The sequence below is a fragment of the Palaemon carinicauda genome, chromosome 1 (assembly GCF_036898095.1).
Source record: "Palaemon carinicauda isolate YSFRI2023 chromosome 1, ASM3689809v2, whole genome shotgun sequence".
Classification (NCBI taxonomy): domain Eukaryota; kingdom Metazoa; phylum Arthropoda; class Malacostraca; order Decapoda; family Palaemonidae; genus Palaemon; species Palaemon carinicauda.
This window is the reverse complement of record NC_090725.1, coordinates 264,402,584-264,419,098: the sequence shown is the minus strand read 5'-3', so window position 1 is coordinate 264,419,098 and position 16,515 is coordinate 264,402,584. Positions and strand designations below refer to the sequence as shown.

Here is a 16,515-nt window from a genome sequence, read left to right as displayed (position 1 = left end):
AAGCCTTATTTTTCCCTCTGGGCGTTCAAGGTTTTCACGAGTAGACTGGGTTCGTTTATCGGCAGTGAATAGCCTAAACTTCGGTAACGAGTCGTCAATATTTTGTCATATTTTAAACAGTATACATTTGATTTGCAAACATTGGTTTTGTAGAGTAGACGGTAAAATAAAATCTAGAGAGAGAGAGAGAGAGAGAGAGAGAGAGAGAGAGAGAGAGAGAGAGAGAGAGAGAGAGAGAGAGATTTGATGGCAGAAATCCCTCTCTCTCTCTCTCTCTCTCTCTCTCTCTCTCTCTCTCTCTCTCTCTCTCTCTCTCTCTCTCTCTCTCTCTCTCTCTCTAGATTTTATTTTACCGTCTACTCTACAAAACCAATGTTTGCAAATCAAATGTATACTGTTTAAAATATGACAAAATATTGACGACTCGTTACCGAAGTTTAGGCTATTCACTGCCGATAAACGATAACAAACCCTTTAATGCAAACTAACTGTATCCTTTGATATTCCTCTATATTTATCACGAATTCCTTCTATACCTCCTCAGACACTCTTATTTCAAATATCTAAATTATTCTTATCACAACTAACACCATCTAGTCATTTTCATTCCATTATATCTATTATTCCTCTGGATCTTATTCCCTTTCCTTATTCTGTTTATTCGATGGGATTCGTTTTTCCCTTTACCGTCTTTCAGAATCTATTTTTAGCCACTGGCAACCAAATCCCCCCTTCCCCCGTCTCCTACCGTCTCCCCTGCGAGTCCACCCAGCCTATCTCATCACTCCCCCCACCTTCATCCTCCCCTGTTCTAGGTCTGTAACCTTCTGTGTCATAATATCTCTCTCTCTCTCTCTCTCTCTCTCTCTCTCTCTCTCTCTCTCTCTCTCTCGTTATACAATACAGTACTTACAAATAGATGAAGAAACCAAAATCGGTTTTCTTGAAGTGTCAATTAAATACAAAACGAAAAAATTATACCGTGTATACATCCATTTCAATCATAGCTTAAAATACGGTAACCGATTTCGTCCGCAAACCACTATTTTTTAGGAAACACCATTCTATTCCAGAAAATGTTTACTCTTTAAATGTCAATTGCGCTATAATAAAACATGTACTTATGCTGTTAAATTTCGGGTGTGTTTTAAAAATCGAGTATTGCTAACTTATTTTTGTTTTACTTTTGGCTGTGATCACATCAGCTGATGTCTAGCTTCCGCGCGAATACAATAACAAAGAATTGTTTACACCATTTCTTAACTTATTCAAACCATCTATACAGTTAATATTACATAAACACCAATGTGTTATAACCTATCATATTTATTGTTTAGTACTTTAAAACCATCTCTCTCTCTCTCTCTCTCTCTCTCTCTCTCTCTCTCTCTCTCTCTCTCTCTCTCTCTTTCTCACACATCGAACGTTATAGCGGTAACCTAATTGTTCGGTGACTTTAAAAATAGGCCTAGTACTTTCTTCTTTTACCTTTTTTGCATATGGATCCATAATTGAGGTGGGTACAAGTTGACTTATAACTGAAGTTAGGAAAAGTATTTTGGATATGGAAAGGGCAATTATCTTTCGTAACAGTTTAGAATTATCGTAAGTTATCACTCTGTCATTAGCGGCAGTTTGCTATTGTGGATTAAACGCATAAGGAAAAAAAATTTCCAGCTTTGCTACGAATTTATTAATTTATATGGATACGGTAAGTAAAATATTTGTAATAACAATGTTTACTAAATGTTTGTAATATCATTAGTTATGACTTAGATCATGTGTGTTTAATACATTCGTTTGTTTATTATGATCGAAGATGGAGCGTAAACAAATGGAAGGTTTCCGTTTCAGGCGGCATCATAAAGAAAAACATTTCATAAGTGGCATTCATTTCATTTATTTGAAAGTTCTAATAAAAAATAATTAGAACATTGGTAATAACAAATTCAACATATAATCTATACTTGGTAAAATTGCTGTCAATTCAAAAACACAGATGTATAAATGCGTCTGTTTCTTCGTTGTGATCAGAGATAAACGTAAACAAAACATTGGTTGTCGTTTTCTATTGTGGTTTTTAGCGTGTTTAGGAAACGCATGATATAAAATCGCCTTTATTTTGATAATTCTGGATTTTCAATCATACAACAAGCTAGTCTATAGAGTGATGGTTTTACTATTCACCAGTTGTATTATACAATAGATATGACAAACATTAAAATTTGTCTGTATTTTGGGTTGTGTTATAACGGGAAATATATGGTGTTTACACCTATCCTGGTTGTAATTTTAACCATTTTTCAAGTTATTAGAACTTTAAAGTATATTAAATGTTTTATTTATTTACAAAAACAATTTGATATTATAAAGAAATACAGTATAGTACAAAGAAAGTATTGGAAATGGGTAGTAAACACATTTGAATAGGCAAATTGCTGGTAGCCATGGCCACAATGGAATTATTTCTGTTAGTTGTGTTTCGAAATTCGCGATTTTCCATTTACACGAGGTCATTAATCGACCAAATTCTCGCATAATTCGGGACCCTACTGTATATATATATATGTATTATATATATATATATATATATATATATATATATATATATATATATATATATATATATATATATATATATATATATATATATATGTATATATATATATATATATAATTAATATATTACTACTTAGTTTCTAGAGAATAGGAGAATGTGTACTTTCAAGTACCTATTCATCAGTTCTCACAGAAGTACCTCCACTTCTTCATAAACAGAGCAGGTATACCAGTTCAAACCTTGTGTTTTATACTATGAACTACTCTTCGAGTGTTCACCTTAGTGATCAAGTTGATGGCAGTATTGGTTTCACCTGTATGGTATATATCTTTAAAATGTTTAGTAAAAAAGTTTGACTGGAAAAGTTGCAGTTTTGCCTTGGCCCTAATGGAATTATTCCCGCTTTGTGTTTTGAAATATGCGATTTTCCAGATCTGCAAGGACATGGATCAACCAAATTCGTGCATAATTGGGGACCCTACTGTGTGTGTATGTATATACGTTATATATATATATATATATATATATATATATATATATATATATATATATATTATATATATATATACATATATATGTATATATATATATATATATATATATAAATATACTTATATATTACTTAGTTTCTAAAGAAAAGGAGAATGTGCACTTCCAAGTACCCATTGATCAATTCTCACAGAAGTACCTCCACTTCTTACTCAACAGAGAAGGTATATCAGTTCAAACCTTGTGTTTTGTACTATGCACTACTCTTCAGGTGTTCACCTAAGTGATCAAGTTTATGACAGTATGGGTTTTACCTATAGGGGATATATCTTGATGATTGATTGATCTCAGGTTGCTTAGAGGGGAAATTGCTGGGAGAAGTTGAATCTCACACCCATGTAGAGATTTAAGTATCTGGACATGTTGATAGACATGACAACATAGTCCTTCCATAAGGAAATGGCACCACCAAGTTCAGAGAGGTAGCACAACCATCTCATCCAGATAGATTTCCAGCTCGACTTCGGCAGTCTTCTCAGTCACCCACCTTCCCTCATTGGAGAAGCTTGCTTCTGAGGAGTGTCTCAGGCACATCTCTTCATTGATGTTGGAGAATCACCAGTAAGCATCCTGCGATCTCTTATTGAATCATGTTTCAGAGGGACAGGGAGTACAGGGCAGTTTTACCTGGTGGCTGAATGAAGAAAACCTCAATAGGGGAGTCCCTTTTAACTCCTAGGTCTAGAAATGGAACTGTTCTCAGTTATGAAGGAGTGGAAGGGCTTTCTCTTGGGCAACTTGGTTGTGCCCGGAGTGTAGTCAACAGAGGATATGGATCTACATCAATATTTTGGAGATACAACAAACTTCCCCACAACATTTGAGTAAGCCTTCTTTTCAACACCACCACCTTATAGCTTGTGTCAACGAGCAATGAGGAGGATTTCCTTACTTCTTTGAAAGTTGACAAAGCATATTCACATATAGGGGCAAACTGCTGTAGAGCTGTCAGCCAAATACATTCCGGGAGAAGAGGAATATGATGAGCTAAAGCCCGAGTTTGTGAATTCAAAACATTTCCAAAACAAAGCCTCATGCAGCAAACGATTGAGTTTAGTTGAAACTTTGTTCAACATAACTAGGTTTGAGGGAATCATAATGTATGCTATGCAGTCCACCTACGTAATACAATAAAAGTAAAGAAGCATTTACTTTAGTGAAATAAAAGGATAGTAGGATCCAGAGTATCCACTTTGTCTTAAGCTTCAAAATCTAGTGGTCTTATAGAGGGACTAGAGTTGCAGCACACGAGGGTTTAACAGCAGAAAGTTCCGAAGTATTTTAAGAATTCAACATCCTGTGAGAGGCTTTAAAATCTGTAATGCACAGCAAACTTTCAGAACCCTTATTGACAGGAACACTTTAAACACTTGACTCAATTAGAGGGGAGTTAGGGTAGGTTGGCAGTAATGGAGATAGGACCAGAATTATTGTCTTAGGAGAGGATTCACTGGAATTTTGAAGTTTAAAAAAAGGAGCTGGAGATGTCCAGAGCTTATGAAGCTAATCACTTTCAAAAAGTTGGCAGATGATGTGAATTGTCTAAAGGTAGAGACTTGTCATTATTGCTGTTATCTCCAATACAATCAACTACCCTAGTCTTCCCTGGAACTCACAGCAAGTTCTCTTCAGCATTTTGTACTGTTAACTTGGTTAGCAGCGATGGCAATGTACTTTCATATTAGAGGTACAGTGAGGGAAAAGCACTTTTAACAATGTTATCTATATCTCAGTATGCCTCTGCCATGATACACCAAGGGAATGTGTATAATGAACTTCCAGAAACAATTCCTGTGCATACTCCAGGCAGTAATTGCTAAGAAAACCAGGGGAAGACATCTTAATGCACATTAATAAGCAAACAATCTCGAGATGGTCTGATCAGTACCGCACGACTGAAGACCTGAAGAGACAAAGAAACAGGCACATCAGTTAACACTTGTTCCTAGAATGCTCCTTCCTTTACCAAAGGCGGATGTGTTTAATGAAAAGAAGAAAATGGGAATATTCTAACATTTTACACGTAAAGGTCGATTTAACAGAGTTTCTGGAGAAGCAATATGAACATCAGGGGAGGTTCACAGATATAATAGTATAAGATTTCATCTTCAAGTACTGCATATATCCTCTTTATTTAGACATAATAATAACGCACATGATAAATTGTATAAATGTACATTTTATGCAATTATTACTGCTGTTGCTCTCCAAGAAACTTGGAAATTGTCATTAATTCTCTTGGTAAAGAGGTAATAATTGATAATGGGCCATAAGTTGGAGTAGAGACTAAAGGAGTGAAAATAAGCCTTTACCAACAACGTAGTCTGATCTTCAACTCAATGAGTTTCTAGCTTTTTGACATATTCATCCCTTACTCCATGTAAGACTACCACTCTTCATCTTCGTGACTAAAAATCATTCTGATATCTATTGAAATCTTTTTGTCTTATTCTCATCCTCTTCTACAAAATTTATTTTTCAAATTTTCCACATTCTTTATTGATATATCTAAAATTCCATAGAATAAAGTACTGTAGTCTTTGGTAGTTACAGTAAGTACAGTAATTACACCCCCCCCCCACACAAAGTAAGAAACAGGCATTCAAAACTCACCTATCTGATTGAAGTAGCGTTCTAAATTGTCGCAATCTAACTTCGTTCGACAGAAAATAATACCTTGGTCCATATTATGGGTATCAATAGCTCTTATGCAGTATTCACCCTTCAACATTTTTACAGCTTCACTCAATGTCTCTGTGAAATACAAAAGGAGATACAAATGGTTATAATTTTGAAAACCACACCACTGTATAACTAATAAGCAACAGCTGGAATACTCTTAAAGAAAAGTAATGAAAGGTCAGCCAACAAAAAAATATACACTATAACAGAACAAAAATTTTGATTATGAAGAAGTACAGACAACAGTTACGATAAGATACGATAATGTTCCTGGAAAAAAAATCATTAGGAAATCCATAGGAAAAAGATGTCAAAATAACAAGTTTAATTTGGATATGTTCCAAGAAATTCAAAATTAATAGTAAAGGAGGGTCTTATTAACCTTAAAATAAGTTAATTTGTGAAGAGCTCTGTGCTGATACAATCAAGCATTACTTCTAAGACAAAAAGTTATTGAGATGTAAAAACTGAGCATTTGGATCCACAAGCAGCATTAATCTCGAGTGCTTCTAAGCTTAATACTTAACCAAAAAAAAAAGGCTAAAAGCCTATGATGACTAGAAACCAAAACAAGGCAAAACATCAGAGGTCACATCACTTAATGCCCGCCAATAGATGGTTTAGGTTCAAAACTTCCCTTACATAAAATTAACTGGGAAGGCAGTGAAAACTGATAAAGGAGCTGGCGAGAAATTCTCTGAAACACTTATAGAAATTATAGAAGGGGGTAAAATTTTACCAAAGATACAGTGAATTTTTGTCTGCATGTTTGGTATTTGAAAATTTGTTACAACGCGAAAATGCTAAATTTGACACCAAATTTCTTAAATACGAAAAATCACCAACCAACGCAATTCAAAAGGATAAATTTATAGTTAGAATTGCCAAATACAGCTTAACCTTCTGGAGATCCCAGCCGTGACATGATCACTGTCGGGCTCATTGACGTTTGACCAAGTAGCAATGGAGTCCTATGTTAACCTACTTATGTTGAAGTTCCGTAGCTGAAAATTTCATTAGAGAGTGGAATAAATTTTCTATACAGCACTTATGGTTGCATGAATGGATGCCACCAAAGTACATTTCTTACACCCGTTCTCACCCTCACCACTTCGGTCCTAACCCTATCTACTCGAGATACACCAGCCATACTCCTTAGACACTTCATCTCAAACACATTCAATTTCTGTCTCTCCGTCACTTTCATTCCCCACAACTCCGATCCATACATCACAGTTGGTACAATCACTTTCTCATATAGAACTCTCTTTACATTCATGCCCAACCCTCTATTTTTTACTACTCCCTTAACTGCCCCCAACACTTTGCAACCTTCATTCACTCTCTGACGTACATCTGCTTCCACTCCACCATTTGCTGCAACAACAGACCCCAAGTACTTAAACTGATCCACCTCCTCAAGTAACTCTCCATTCAACATGACATTCAACCTTGCACCACCTTCCCTTCTCGTACATCTCATAACCTTACTCTTACCCACATTAACTCTCAACTTCCTTCTCTCACACACCCTTCCAAATTCTGTCACTAGTCGGTCAAGCTTCTCTTCTGTGTCTGCTACCAGTACAGTATCATCTGCAAACAACAACTGATTTACCTCCCATTCATGGTCATTCTCGTCTACCAGTTTTAATCCTCGTCCAAGCACTGGAGCATTCACCTCTCTCACCACTCCATCAACATACAAGTTAAACAACCACGGCGACATCACACATCCCTGTCTCAGCCCCACTCTCACCGGAAACCAATCACTCACTTCATTTCCTATTCTAACACGTGCTTTACTACCTTTGTAGAAACTTTTTACTGCTTGCAACAACCTTCCACCAACTCCATATAACCTCATCACATTCCACATTGCTTCCCTATCAACTCTATCATACGCTTTCTCCAGATCCATAAACGCAACATACACCACCTTACCTTTTGCTAAATATTTCTTGCATATCTGCCTAACTGTAAAAATCTGATTCATACAACCCCTACCTCTTCTAAAACCACCCTGTACTTCTAAGATTGCATTCTCTGTTTTATCCTTAATCCTATTACCGTATATACTCGTGTAATGTTCGATTTTTGAAGGCCTATTTTTCAGTTAAAAAAGTAAGGGTCGAACATTACACGAGATATATATTTGAAAAAGTAAAATTTCTGGCCTACCGCTAGGTAAACGTAAGCGAAAATTACCCTAGGCTATGCTACCTACCGGTAGGTAATCGTAGGCTATGCTTACACGTATGTAAAGTTACCTACTGGTAGGTAAACACAGGCTAGGCCTATATATACAGTACTAACCATGTTCATTTAACACCAGGCATATTATTAGCATGGATTTTATTTCCTAAACCATCATAAATAGTTTTTTTCTGCTAGGAGTAATGACTTTACCATAACGCAGCAGGTATGAAGCTAGCAAACTGTCGGGTTGCGTATGTTATAACGTGATATGGTTAATGAAAAAATAAGGCTTATTTTATTTTACTTGGTATTGTAAATTAATTGATATTAATAATAAACCGCAACAAATTTTCTTAATTGAATCCACATTTTTTTTCTCCAAGTTCGAACGCTAGTTTCGGTAACTCCAAACATTTTTACGGCTTGAAAGTTATTTGTCGTTTCAGCGGACAGCGGCTGCAATAATTTGAAGCTTGAATTTTGCAGTAAATTTTTTATATTTCTTGGTAGACATCTTGATGGGTTATGAGTAAATTCTTATTCATATATATTGTGAGGAAAAAAAATGCTTAGCATAACGGGTAATTATAATCACCGTAATTACCTGCAATTACCGGTAATGGTAATTTGTTAATCAAAACGATGAACTAATTTTGTTTGCTACTTGAAGTGTTTGCTTGTTTTTGAAAGTTATTAGGCGGTGATGATAATCGGCTGTTTGCAACTAAAGTGTTCGCTAGAAAATGTACGCTGAATACTCAATTGTTATTGTAAACAGATGTTAGTATTTAGGTGTTCCGATTTGTTTTATACATTTGTTTGTTGCACTTAGGCATAACCCTTACTTTGTTGGTAATTATGGTATGCTGGAGATAAAAGACCTCTAGCCTACTGCCAAAATCAAGACTCGAACATTACATGAAGTATATGATGAATTCATGATTTTGAAGGCAAAATAGGGGGGTCGAACATTACACGAGTATATACGGTAATCATTACTCTACCATACACTTTTCCAACTACACTCAACAAACTAATACCTCTTGAATTACAACACTCATGCATCTCCCTTACCCTTATATAGTGGTACAATACATGCACAAACCCAATCTACTGGTACCATTGACAACACAAAACACATATTAAACAATCTCACCAACCATTCAAGTACAGTCACACCCCCTTCCTTCAACATCTCAGCTCTCACACCATTCATACCAGATGCTTTTCCTACTCTCGTTTCATCTAGATGAAATTATATCAATACTCTGTTAATTATATGTGGGCATATTCTCGATACAATTATCACCTTTAGATCAGCTGACAACAAAATCAAAATAAAAAGAAACTGTAATTGCTGTTGTTAGAATACGGCTTAAATTGATAATAGAAAAGTACAAAAAGTATTAAATGAAGCTCAGTTAATATTGAAGACCAGCATTACTTTAGATTTCTTTCAGTACATATACATTATGTTGTCAGTTAAAACTACAGACAAGCTAACAAAATTGAATGTTGTGTTTTAAGCCCAGCCTACTATCAAACATAGATTTAAGCAAAGTATATGCGAGAAATATTTAGCAAAAGGTAAGGAGGTGTATGTTGCGTTTATGGATCTGGAGAAAGCATATGATAGAGTTGATAGGGAAGCAATGTGGAATGTGATGAGGTTATATGGAGTTGGTGGAAGGTTGTTGCAAGCAGTAAAAAGTTTCTACAAAGGTAGTAAAGCACGTGTTAGAATAGGAAATGAAGTGAGTGATTGGTTTCCGGTGAGAGTGGGGCTGAGACAGGGATGTGTGATGTCGCCGTGGTTGTTTAACTTGTATGTTGATGGAGTGGTGAGTGAGGTGAATGCTCGAGTGCTTGGACGAGGATTAAAACTGGTAGGCGAGAATGACCATGAATGGGAGGTAAATCAGTTGTTGTTTGCGGATGATACTGTACTGGTAGCAGACACAGAAGAGAAGCTTGACCGACTAGTGACAGAATTTGGAAGGGTGTGTGAGAGAAGGAAGTTGAGAGTTAATGTGGGTAAGAGTAAGGTTATGAGATGTACGAGAAGGGAAGGTGGTGCAAGGTTGAATGTCATGTTGAATGGAGAGTTACTTGAGGTGGTGGATCAGTTTAAGTACTTGGGGTCTGTTGTTGCAGCAAATGGTGGAGTGGAAGCAGATGTACGTCAGAGAGTGAATGAAGGTTGCAAAGTGTTGGGGGCAGTTAAGGGAGTAGTAAAAAATAGAGGGTTGGGCATGAATGTAAAGAGAGTTCTATATGAGAAAGTGATTGTACCAACTGTGATGTATGGATACGAGTTGTGGGGAATGAAAGTGACGGAGAGACAGAAATTGAATGTGTTTGAGATGAAGTGTCTAAGGAGTATGGCTGGTGTATCTCGAGTAGATAGGGTTAGGAACGAAGTGGTGAGGGTGAGAACGGGTGTAAGAAATGAGTTAGCGGCTAGAGTGGATATGAATGTGTTGAGGTGGTTTGGCCATGTTGAGAGAATGGAAAATGGCTGTCTGCTAAAGAAGGTGATGAATGCAAGAGTTGATGGGAGAAGTATAAGAGGAAGGCCAAGGGTTGGGTGGATGGATGGAGTGAAGGAAGCTCTGGGTGATAGGAGGATAGATGTGAGAGAGGCAAGAGAGTGTGCTAGAAATAGGAATGAATGGCGAGCAATTGTGACGCAGTTCCTGTAGGCCCTGCTGCTTCCTCCGGTGCCTTAGATGACCGCGGAGGTAGCAGCAGTAGGGGATTCAGCATTATGAAGCTTCATCTGTGGTGGATAATGTGGGAGGGTGGGCTGTGGCACCCTAGCAGTACCAGCTGAACTCGGTTGAGTCCCTGGTTAGGCTGGAGGAACGTAGAGAGTAGAGGTCCCCTTTTTTGCTTTGTTTCATTTTTTGATGTCGGCTACCCCCCAAAATTGGGGGAAGTGCCTTTGGTATATGTATGTATGTATAAACATATTTTGTGTGTAGCATTTAACAGAATTCTTAAGGAAACAATTTTTTTTTCTTCTGCTAAATGTATACATTGTATGGCATATGAGAGAGAGAGAGAGAGAGAGAGAGAGAGAGAGAGAGAGAGAGAGAGAGAGAGAGAATGTGTGTGTGTGTGTCGCACCTCAGCTCAGCTGATCAGCTTATTCCGTCAGTCGTGGTGAACCAAAACAATAAAAATGGCAGCCTCCTTCAGTTCAAATAGCAGCAAATAAAATAATCATCTGTATTTCATTTAACGCTACCAAAACATTCATGAAGTAGATAAATACAGTAGTTTCTGGCATAGAATTTGGTAACGAAACTATAAAATAACATGTATATTTATTTAAAATGTACAGTAGTATAAACACTAGCACAGTATCTATACAAACATAGTTTGTGTGTATGGCCATTTGTATATGTCTCTTTTGATAATATACTTGACAGTATTATATACAGTAATGTAAGGTGATAGGATAAATTAAGTCAAATAGCATTAGTAATAACCTGAGATTTATTTTGTATGACTTGTGAAAATTATACTCATTTCAGTTACACTATGCATACCCTAGGCCAAAATTAACTCAGGGGGTACTTGTACAGTAACAATTTACAAATAATTTGAGCAACAAATGGTCTCTTGGTCCCATTGTGTTCACTGGTTAAGGGCTGTCTGTACAATAGGCTGAATCATAGGCTATGCCAAAGTAAAGTCAACTCACAACTCCAAACTACTATATATACAATCTTATCTTACAAAGAAGAAACACTTACCAGGAGTATTATTTCCCGGTCGAACATTATCTTTGGCATGCACACCATCAGTCTGAACATGGCGACGAAGGGAAGTCCACGATGTATCACTTTGGGGATCAATAGTAACTACAACATGATGAACAGTTTCAGGAACAGCATCTTCACCCTTCAGATCGACCCAGGTTGGGAAGTGCATCAAGCGTTCCTGCGATAAAATACAAGTAAAACCTCATAATGGTGGATATAAAAGTGAGTAGAGAAGAATAAAAATCAGGAAAAAAACTTATGTACAGTAAACATGTAACATGTGAAAATGTAATCTTAAAAGTAGACCTCTATAAAAAAAAATGGTGTAATATCGCTTTAATATCTGTGACATACAGTACACAGACGTGAAAAGTGTGTATTAATTGTGACATACAAAGCTGCAATACAAATTGTAAATTCAAACAGAATTATGCATGCACGCTTTAGTGAATCAGAGAAAAGTTTTCTCGAAAAGAAAATTAATCTGATCCATTTTGTAACAAATTACAGTAGATAGAGCAAAAGAAGCCTTTGAGGATCCACCTGACAACAGCCTAGTGAAGACCTTAACATCTTCAAACACTGGACTGAACTCCTTGTCATCTGAATACCTTTCCTCTAAAAATTAAACACTTAAAAATACCACTAACAGTACTAAATAGGAAGAGAACAGAATCTACCATACAGAATCCCCTAAACTACACTGTTCCCTAGCTAACCACAAGAAAAATTTTCCGGGTACAAAAAAGCTTTTTTGAGTTTGTGCATTAAAGGTCTCGAGGAAGTAACCTGATCTTGAGAAAGAGCCAATAGGATGAAGGTTGTCAGGTGCTGAAATCACTGCATTGTAATACTAAGCATCAAGTAACATAATTTACTTTTTCAAATACAAGACACAGTATTAAGGAAAACTAAGGCAAAAAAGAAAATATGACCATTTTCCTTTCAGGACAATCTGAGAAAACTAAATTAAACTTAAATAACTTTCTACCTTCTATTTATCCAAACACATTGGAATTGAAACTCTAAAAGTATCCTAGTTTGTTTACACATCTGATTGTTTGCCCAAGTGAACCTTCAGCCATTCCTAATTTACAATTGTTCCCTATCACTAATTCCTTTTCTACTGTTCAAATATGTTGAGTCTTTGTTGGAAGTAATTGAAATAGTGAAAAAACAAATAGGGTATACTACACAATCAGAAAAAATCTATTGACGTATAGTTTGTCCAAATCAACTTAATCAAATAATGTTAGCAAATTGTTCTTATACAGTACCTACAATCTCATTAAATTCTCCTATAATCAGCTCTGAGAGAGAGAGAGAGAGAGAGAGAGAGAGAGAGAGAGAGAGATTTTCGTTTCTACTTCAGCCCAGTTAAAAGTCATGTCAAAATCCTTTGAGATAGAGGATAAAAAGGGTTCCTAGCAAACCTGTCAAATATTTACTCAAATTTACCCTTAATTGTTTCATACATTCTATGCCGAAACTTGATTAATTCTGTGCTTTCCATTTGGGAACAAACAGTAGAATGCAGTACTACTGCTTTTCCTTATCCTCCCCTGCATTAAATTACTTAGTTGAGCAGTCCATTGTAACCGGTTAACAATGATATTCTTTGCTCCTCAGTAGATAAATATCATATGATGATTTCTTAGATGCAGCACTATTATTCCTACCAACTATAAGCATTGTTAGGGATCACAAAGCCAACCCTGGATTTGCATACCTTACCACATGTTGGATATGTCAAATGAGGATTTGGGCTGCAGAGACTTTTAGTTTGGTATCTCTCTGCTGCTTTTTAGGGGGGGAAATGTGCTGGTACTAGGTTGGCCAAGGCACCAGCCACCTGTTGCGATACTACCGCTAAGGGGTTATTGAGTCCTCTGACTGGTCTGACAGTACTACATTGGATCCATCTCTCTGGTTACGGGTTATTTTTCCTTTGCCTAAACATATACCGAATAGTCTGGCCTATTCTTTCCACATTCTCCCCTGTCCTCATACACCTGACAACACTGAGATTACCAGCAGTATAGGTTACTGCTGCACTCTAATTGTTCAGTGGCTACTTTCCTTTTGGTAAGGGTAGAAGATAATCTTTACCTATGGTAAGCAGCTCTTCTAGAAGGACACTAAAAAATCAAACCATTGCTCTCTAGTCTTGGGTAATGCCACAACCTTTGTGCAGTGGTCATCCAGTCTTGGGATAGAGTTCTCTTGCTTAAGGGTACACTCTAGAACACTTTTCTATCTTAATTCTCTTCCTCTTTTTTTTTTTTTTTTTTTTTTTTTTTTGAAGTTATAGTTTACACATGAAATCTATTTTAATGTTGTAACTAATTTTAAAATATTTCACATTATTCATTACTTCTCTTGTAGTTTATTTCCTTTCCTCATTGAGTTATTTTCCCTGTTGGAGTCCTTGGGTTTCTAGTATCCTGCTTTTTAAACTAGGGTTGTAGCCTAGCTAGTAATAAAAATAGTAATAATAATTGAGTTATTGGGTCCTTTGAATGGCCACTACCAGCTAGTAGTACTACACTGGATCCCCCTCTGATTACGGCAAATTTTTCCCTATAAAGAGGAAAGGTTGCCGGGCTAAGCTCTTCCTCTCACTCTTGACAATCCCTCTCTACAAATTTTCTTCATATTCATCACATCATGTTCCTGTATATGAGAATACTATCTAAATAATAAGTTATCACTTGTCATATATTTATCTTAATGTTCACCTTTACTAGGTTATAATACTGCTATAAAGACCAACTAAAATATAAAAATGTATCAAAACTAAACTTATCAATCAATTAAAAAAGGGGTATCAAATTCCAATATAGGGAAAGGAAGACAAATAAGGCCCAACCATGTTTAAGAGAGGCCGACATAATTGCTAAAAAGGATGACTGAATTAGAATAAAACACAATCATTCGAATAATAAATACACAATTACTGAGCTATTGGCAAATTCAACAAAAAATTACTGTTACTTCACCGTCTCGATGTCCTTATTACACACATTGCTCACTCCAGGGCAACAAATTCAGATGGCAGTTGGGCAAAGAATTTATTGATGCACTTGTAGCATTGCCTCCAACTGGGATGAAGATCCCTTTCTATGAGTTGATGAGATATTAATGTCATCACTCTTAACAACAATTTCAGCAACTGAAGTGCTGTGTCCAGTTCTAGTGTGCCTAAACTTTACACGCTGATGCACGGGTCCTTGAGCAGGCGAGTGGATATTTCTTTGGTAACTATATTTTATTGGATTCCCTGTTATAGCCTTTCACAGTAAAGTCCTTGGAGATCACATGGTACATTAGCCCAAAAAAAATTTTAACAACTATAGAAATTAAAGTTTCCTTTTATTCCTGGAATTCCTTGTCAGATCAGAATGCAACCAGATAATGAGAGCCAACAGTTAGCAGATTGAAACTGACTGGAGGGGGATCATATGCAGATTTGCATTGGGAAATCAATTATTATTAAAAAAATTATTTATCAATTGACTGCTTAGCAAGGTTATTTAAGATTTAATGTAATTGAAATGGTTAAAAACTTACAGCCATTCGCTTCACTTCAAAGGAGTGGAGAGTAGCAGAACAGACAACCATCTGTAATCTCTTGCCATCACTTGTGATCTTTGGAATTGAATTATAAATGCTGTTGATCAGACCCTCATGACCCTGTAAAATATATAAAAATAAATTTACAGACTCGAGAAAGAGAGCTTATTTTAATCTATATCTGCATCAAAACAAAGAGAAAATCATTATATTTCCTTAACTGCTAACAAAAGTTTAAAACAGGAGGCATGATTGAACCTTTTAAAGTACCGGTATGTATAAAGTATGGAGTATAAGTGTACACATTGCAAGTTCAACGGAATACATATTAGAAGCAAATTGTTTGTTTTTATGTTATTAATAGTTAGGCAGTTTAACAGTTCAAGATGTTATTAAAATCTTCTGTTTAGATAATAATAAATTTTAAAAGTAACTTTTATTTATCATAGCTACACAAACTTGAGTCCTTTTAATTAGGAATATGTTAACAGCGGTTGTAAAACAGCTGTTGAACCATTAACAAAGTAGTTGGTTAATAATAGTTAGCATGAGGGGAAGGCCCCACCCACTCACCTGTCATAAAATAGCCACCTTCATCCTTAGCCTAAGGGCAGGAGGTGGTTAAGATGGGAAATTCAATTCAAATGATTCTGATTTGTACAACTAAAAAATAAAAGTCATCTTCATTATTTGTTATTTGTTTTTGGGCATAAACAACCACCTCTCTTCTTTACAATAGGGATTCATTCATGGGTGGAAGTCCCCTAGAGCCAAAATAAAAGGTTATTTTCCTTCCTAGTCTCATAAGGGAATGAGTAAGGTGACTATAACTACCTCCTAAAAGCTAATCATAGGAAAGTAAAGGCTGCATGGGTTTCAGCCAATAATGGCTTAAAAGGATGCTAGAACTAGGACCTGGAAAACCTATCTCCCTGTTATGCAGTGTCAAACCAGACACATCAAGAGAAATGTTTGGGGAGACTCATTCTCCCCCTTGGCAGGAGGAAGGAGTTGCTTTTTGACAGAAGTAATCTGTAAGGAAGGTGCTCCATCATGTAATTCACCAACATCAGGCCTCCGACAAGCAGGTAATGGTTGTGGCTGCTGCATCTCTTCGAGTGAGTAAGAAAGAGATAGAAGAGCCAGTCTTTATTCCTTTCAAGACATGCTGAATACTTTACC

General features: G+C 36.3%; 1 protein-coding gene across 1 annotated transcript in view; it reads right to left on the bottom strand.

Moving 5' to 3' along the window:
- The window catches only part of Ddx1 (ATP-dependent RNA helicase Ddx1), a 221,241-nt gene that overhangs the window by 28,601 nt on the left and 176,125 nt on the right, over window positions 1-16,515 (bottom strand). Inside the window, exons 8-10 of the mRNA XM_068390110.1 lie at window positions 15,331-15,453; window positions 11,752-11,938; window positions 5,723-5,863 (exon numbers count right to left, since the gene is read on the bottom strand). Coding sequence (XP_068246211.1) covers window positions 5,723-5,863; window positions 11,752-11,938; window positions 15,331-15,453 — 451 coding nt within the window. The remainder of the gene's footprint in view (window positions 1-5,722; window positions 5,864-11,751; window positions 11,939-15,330; window positions 15,454-16,515) is intronic.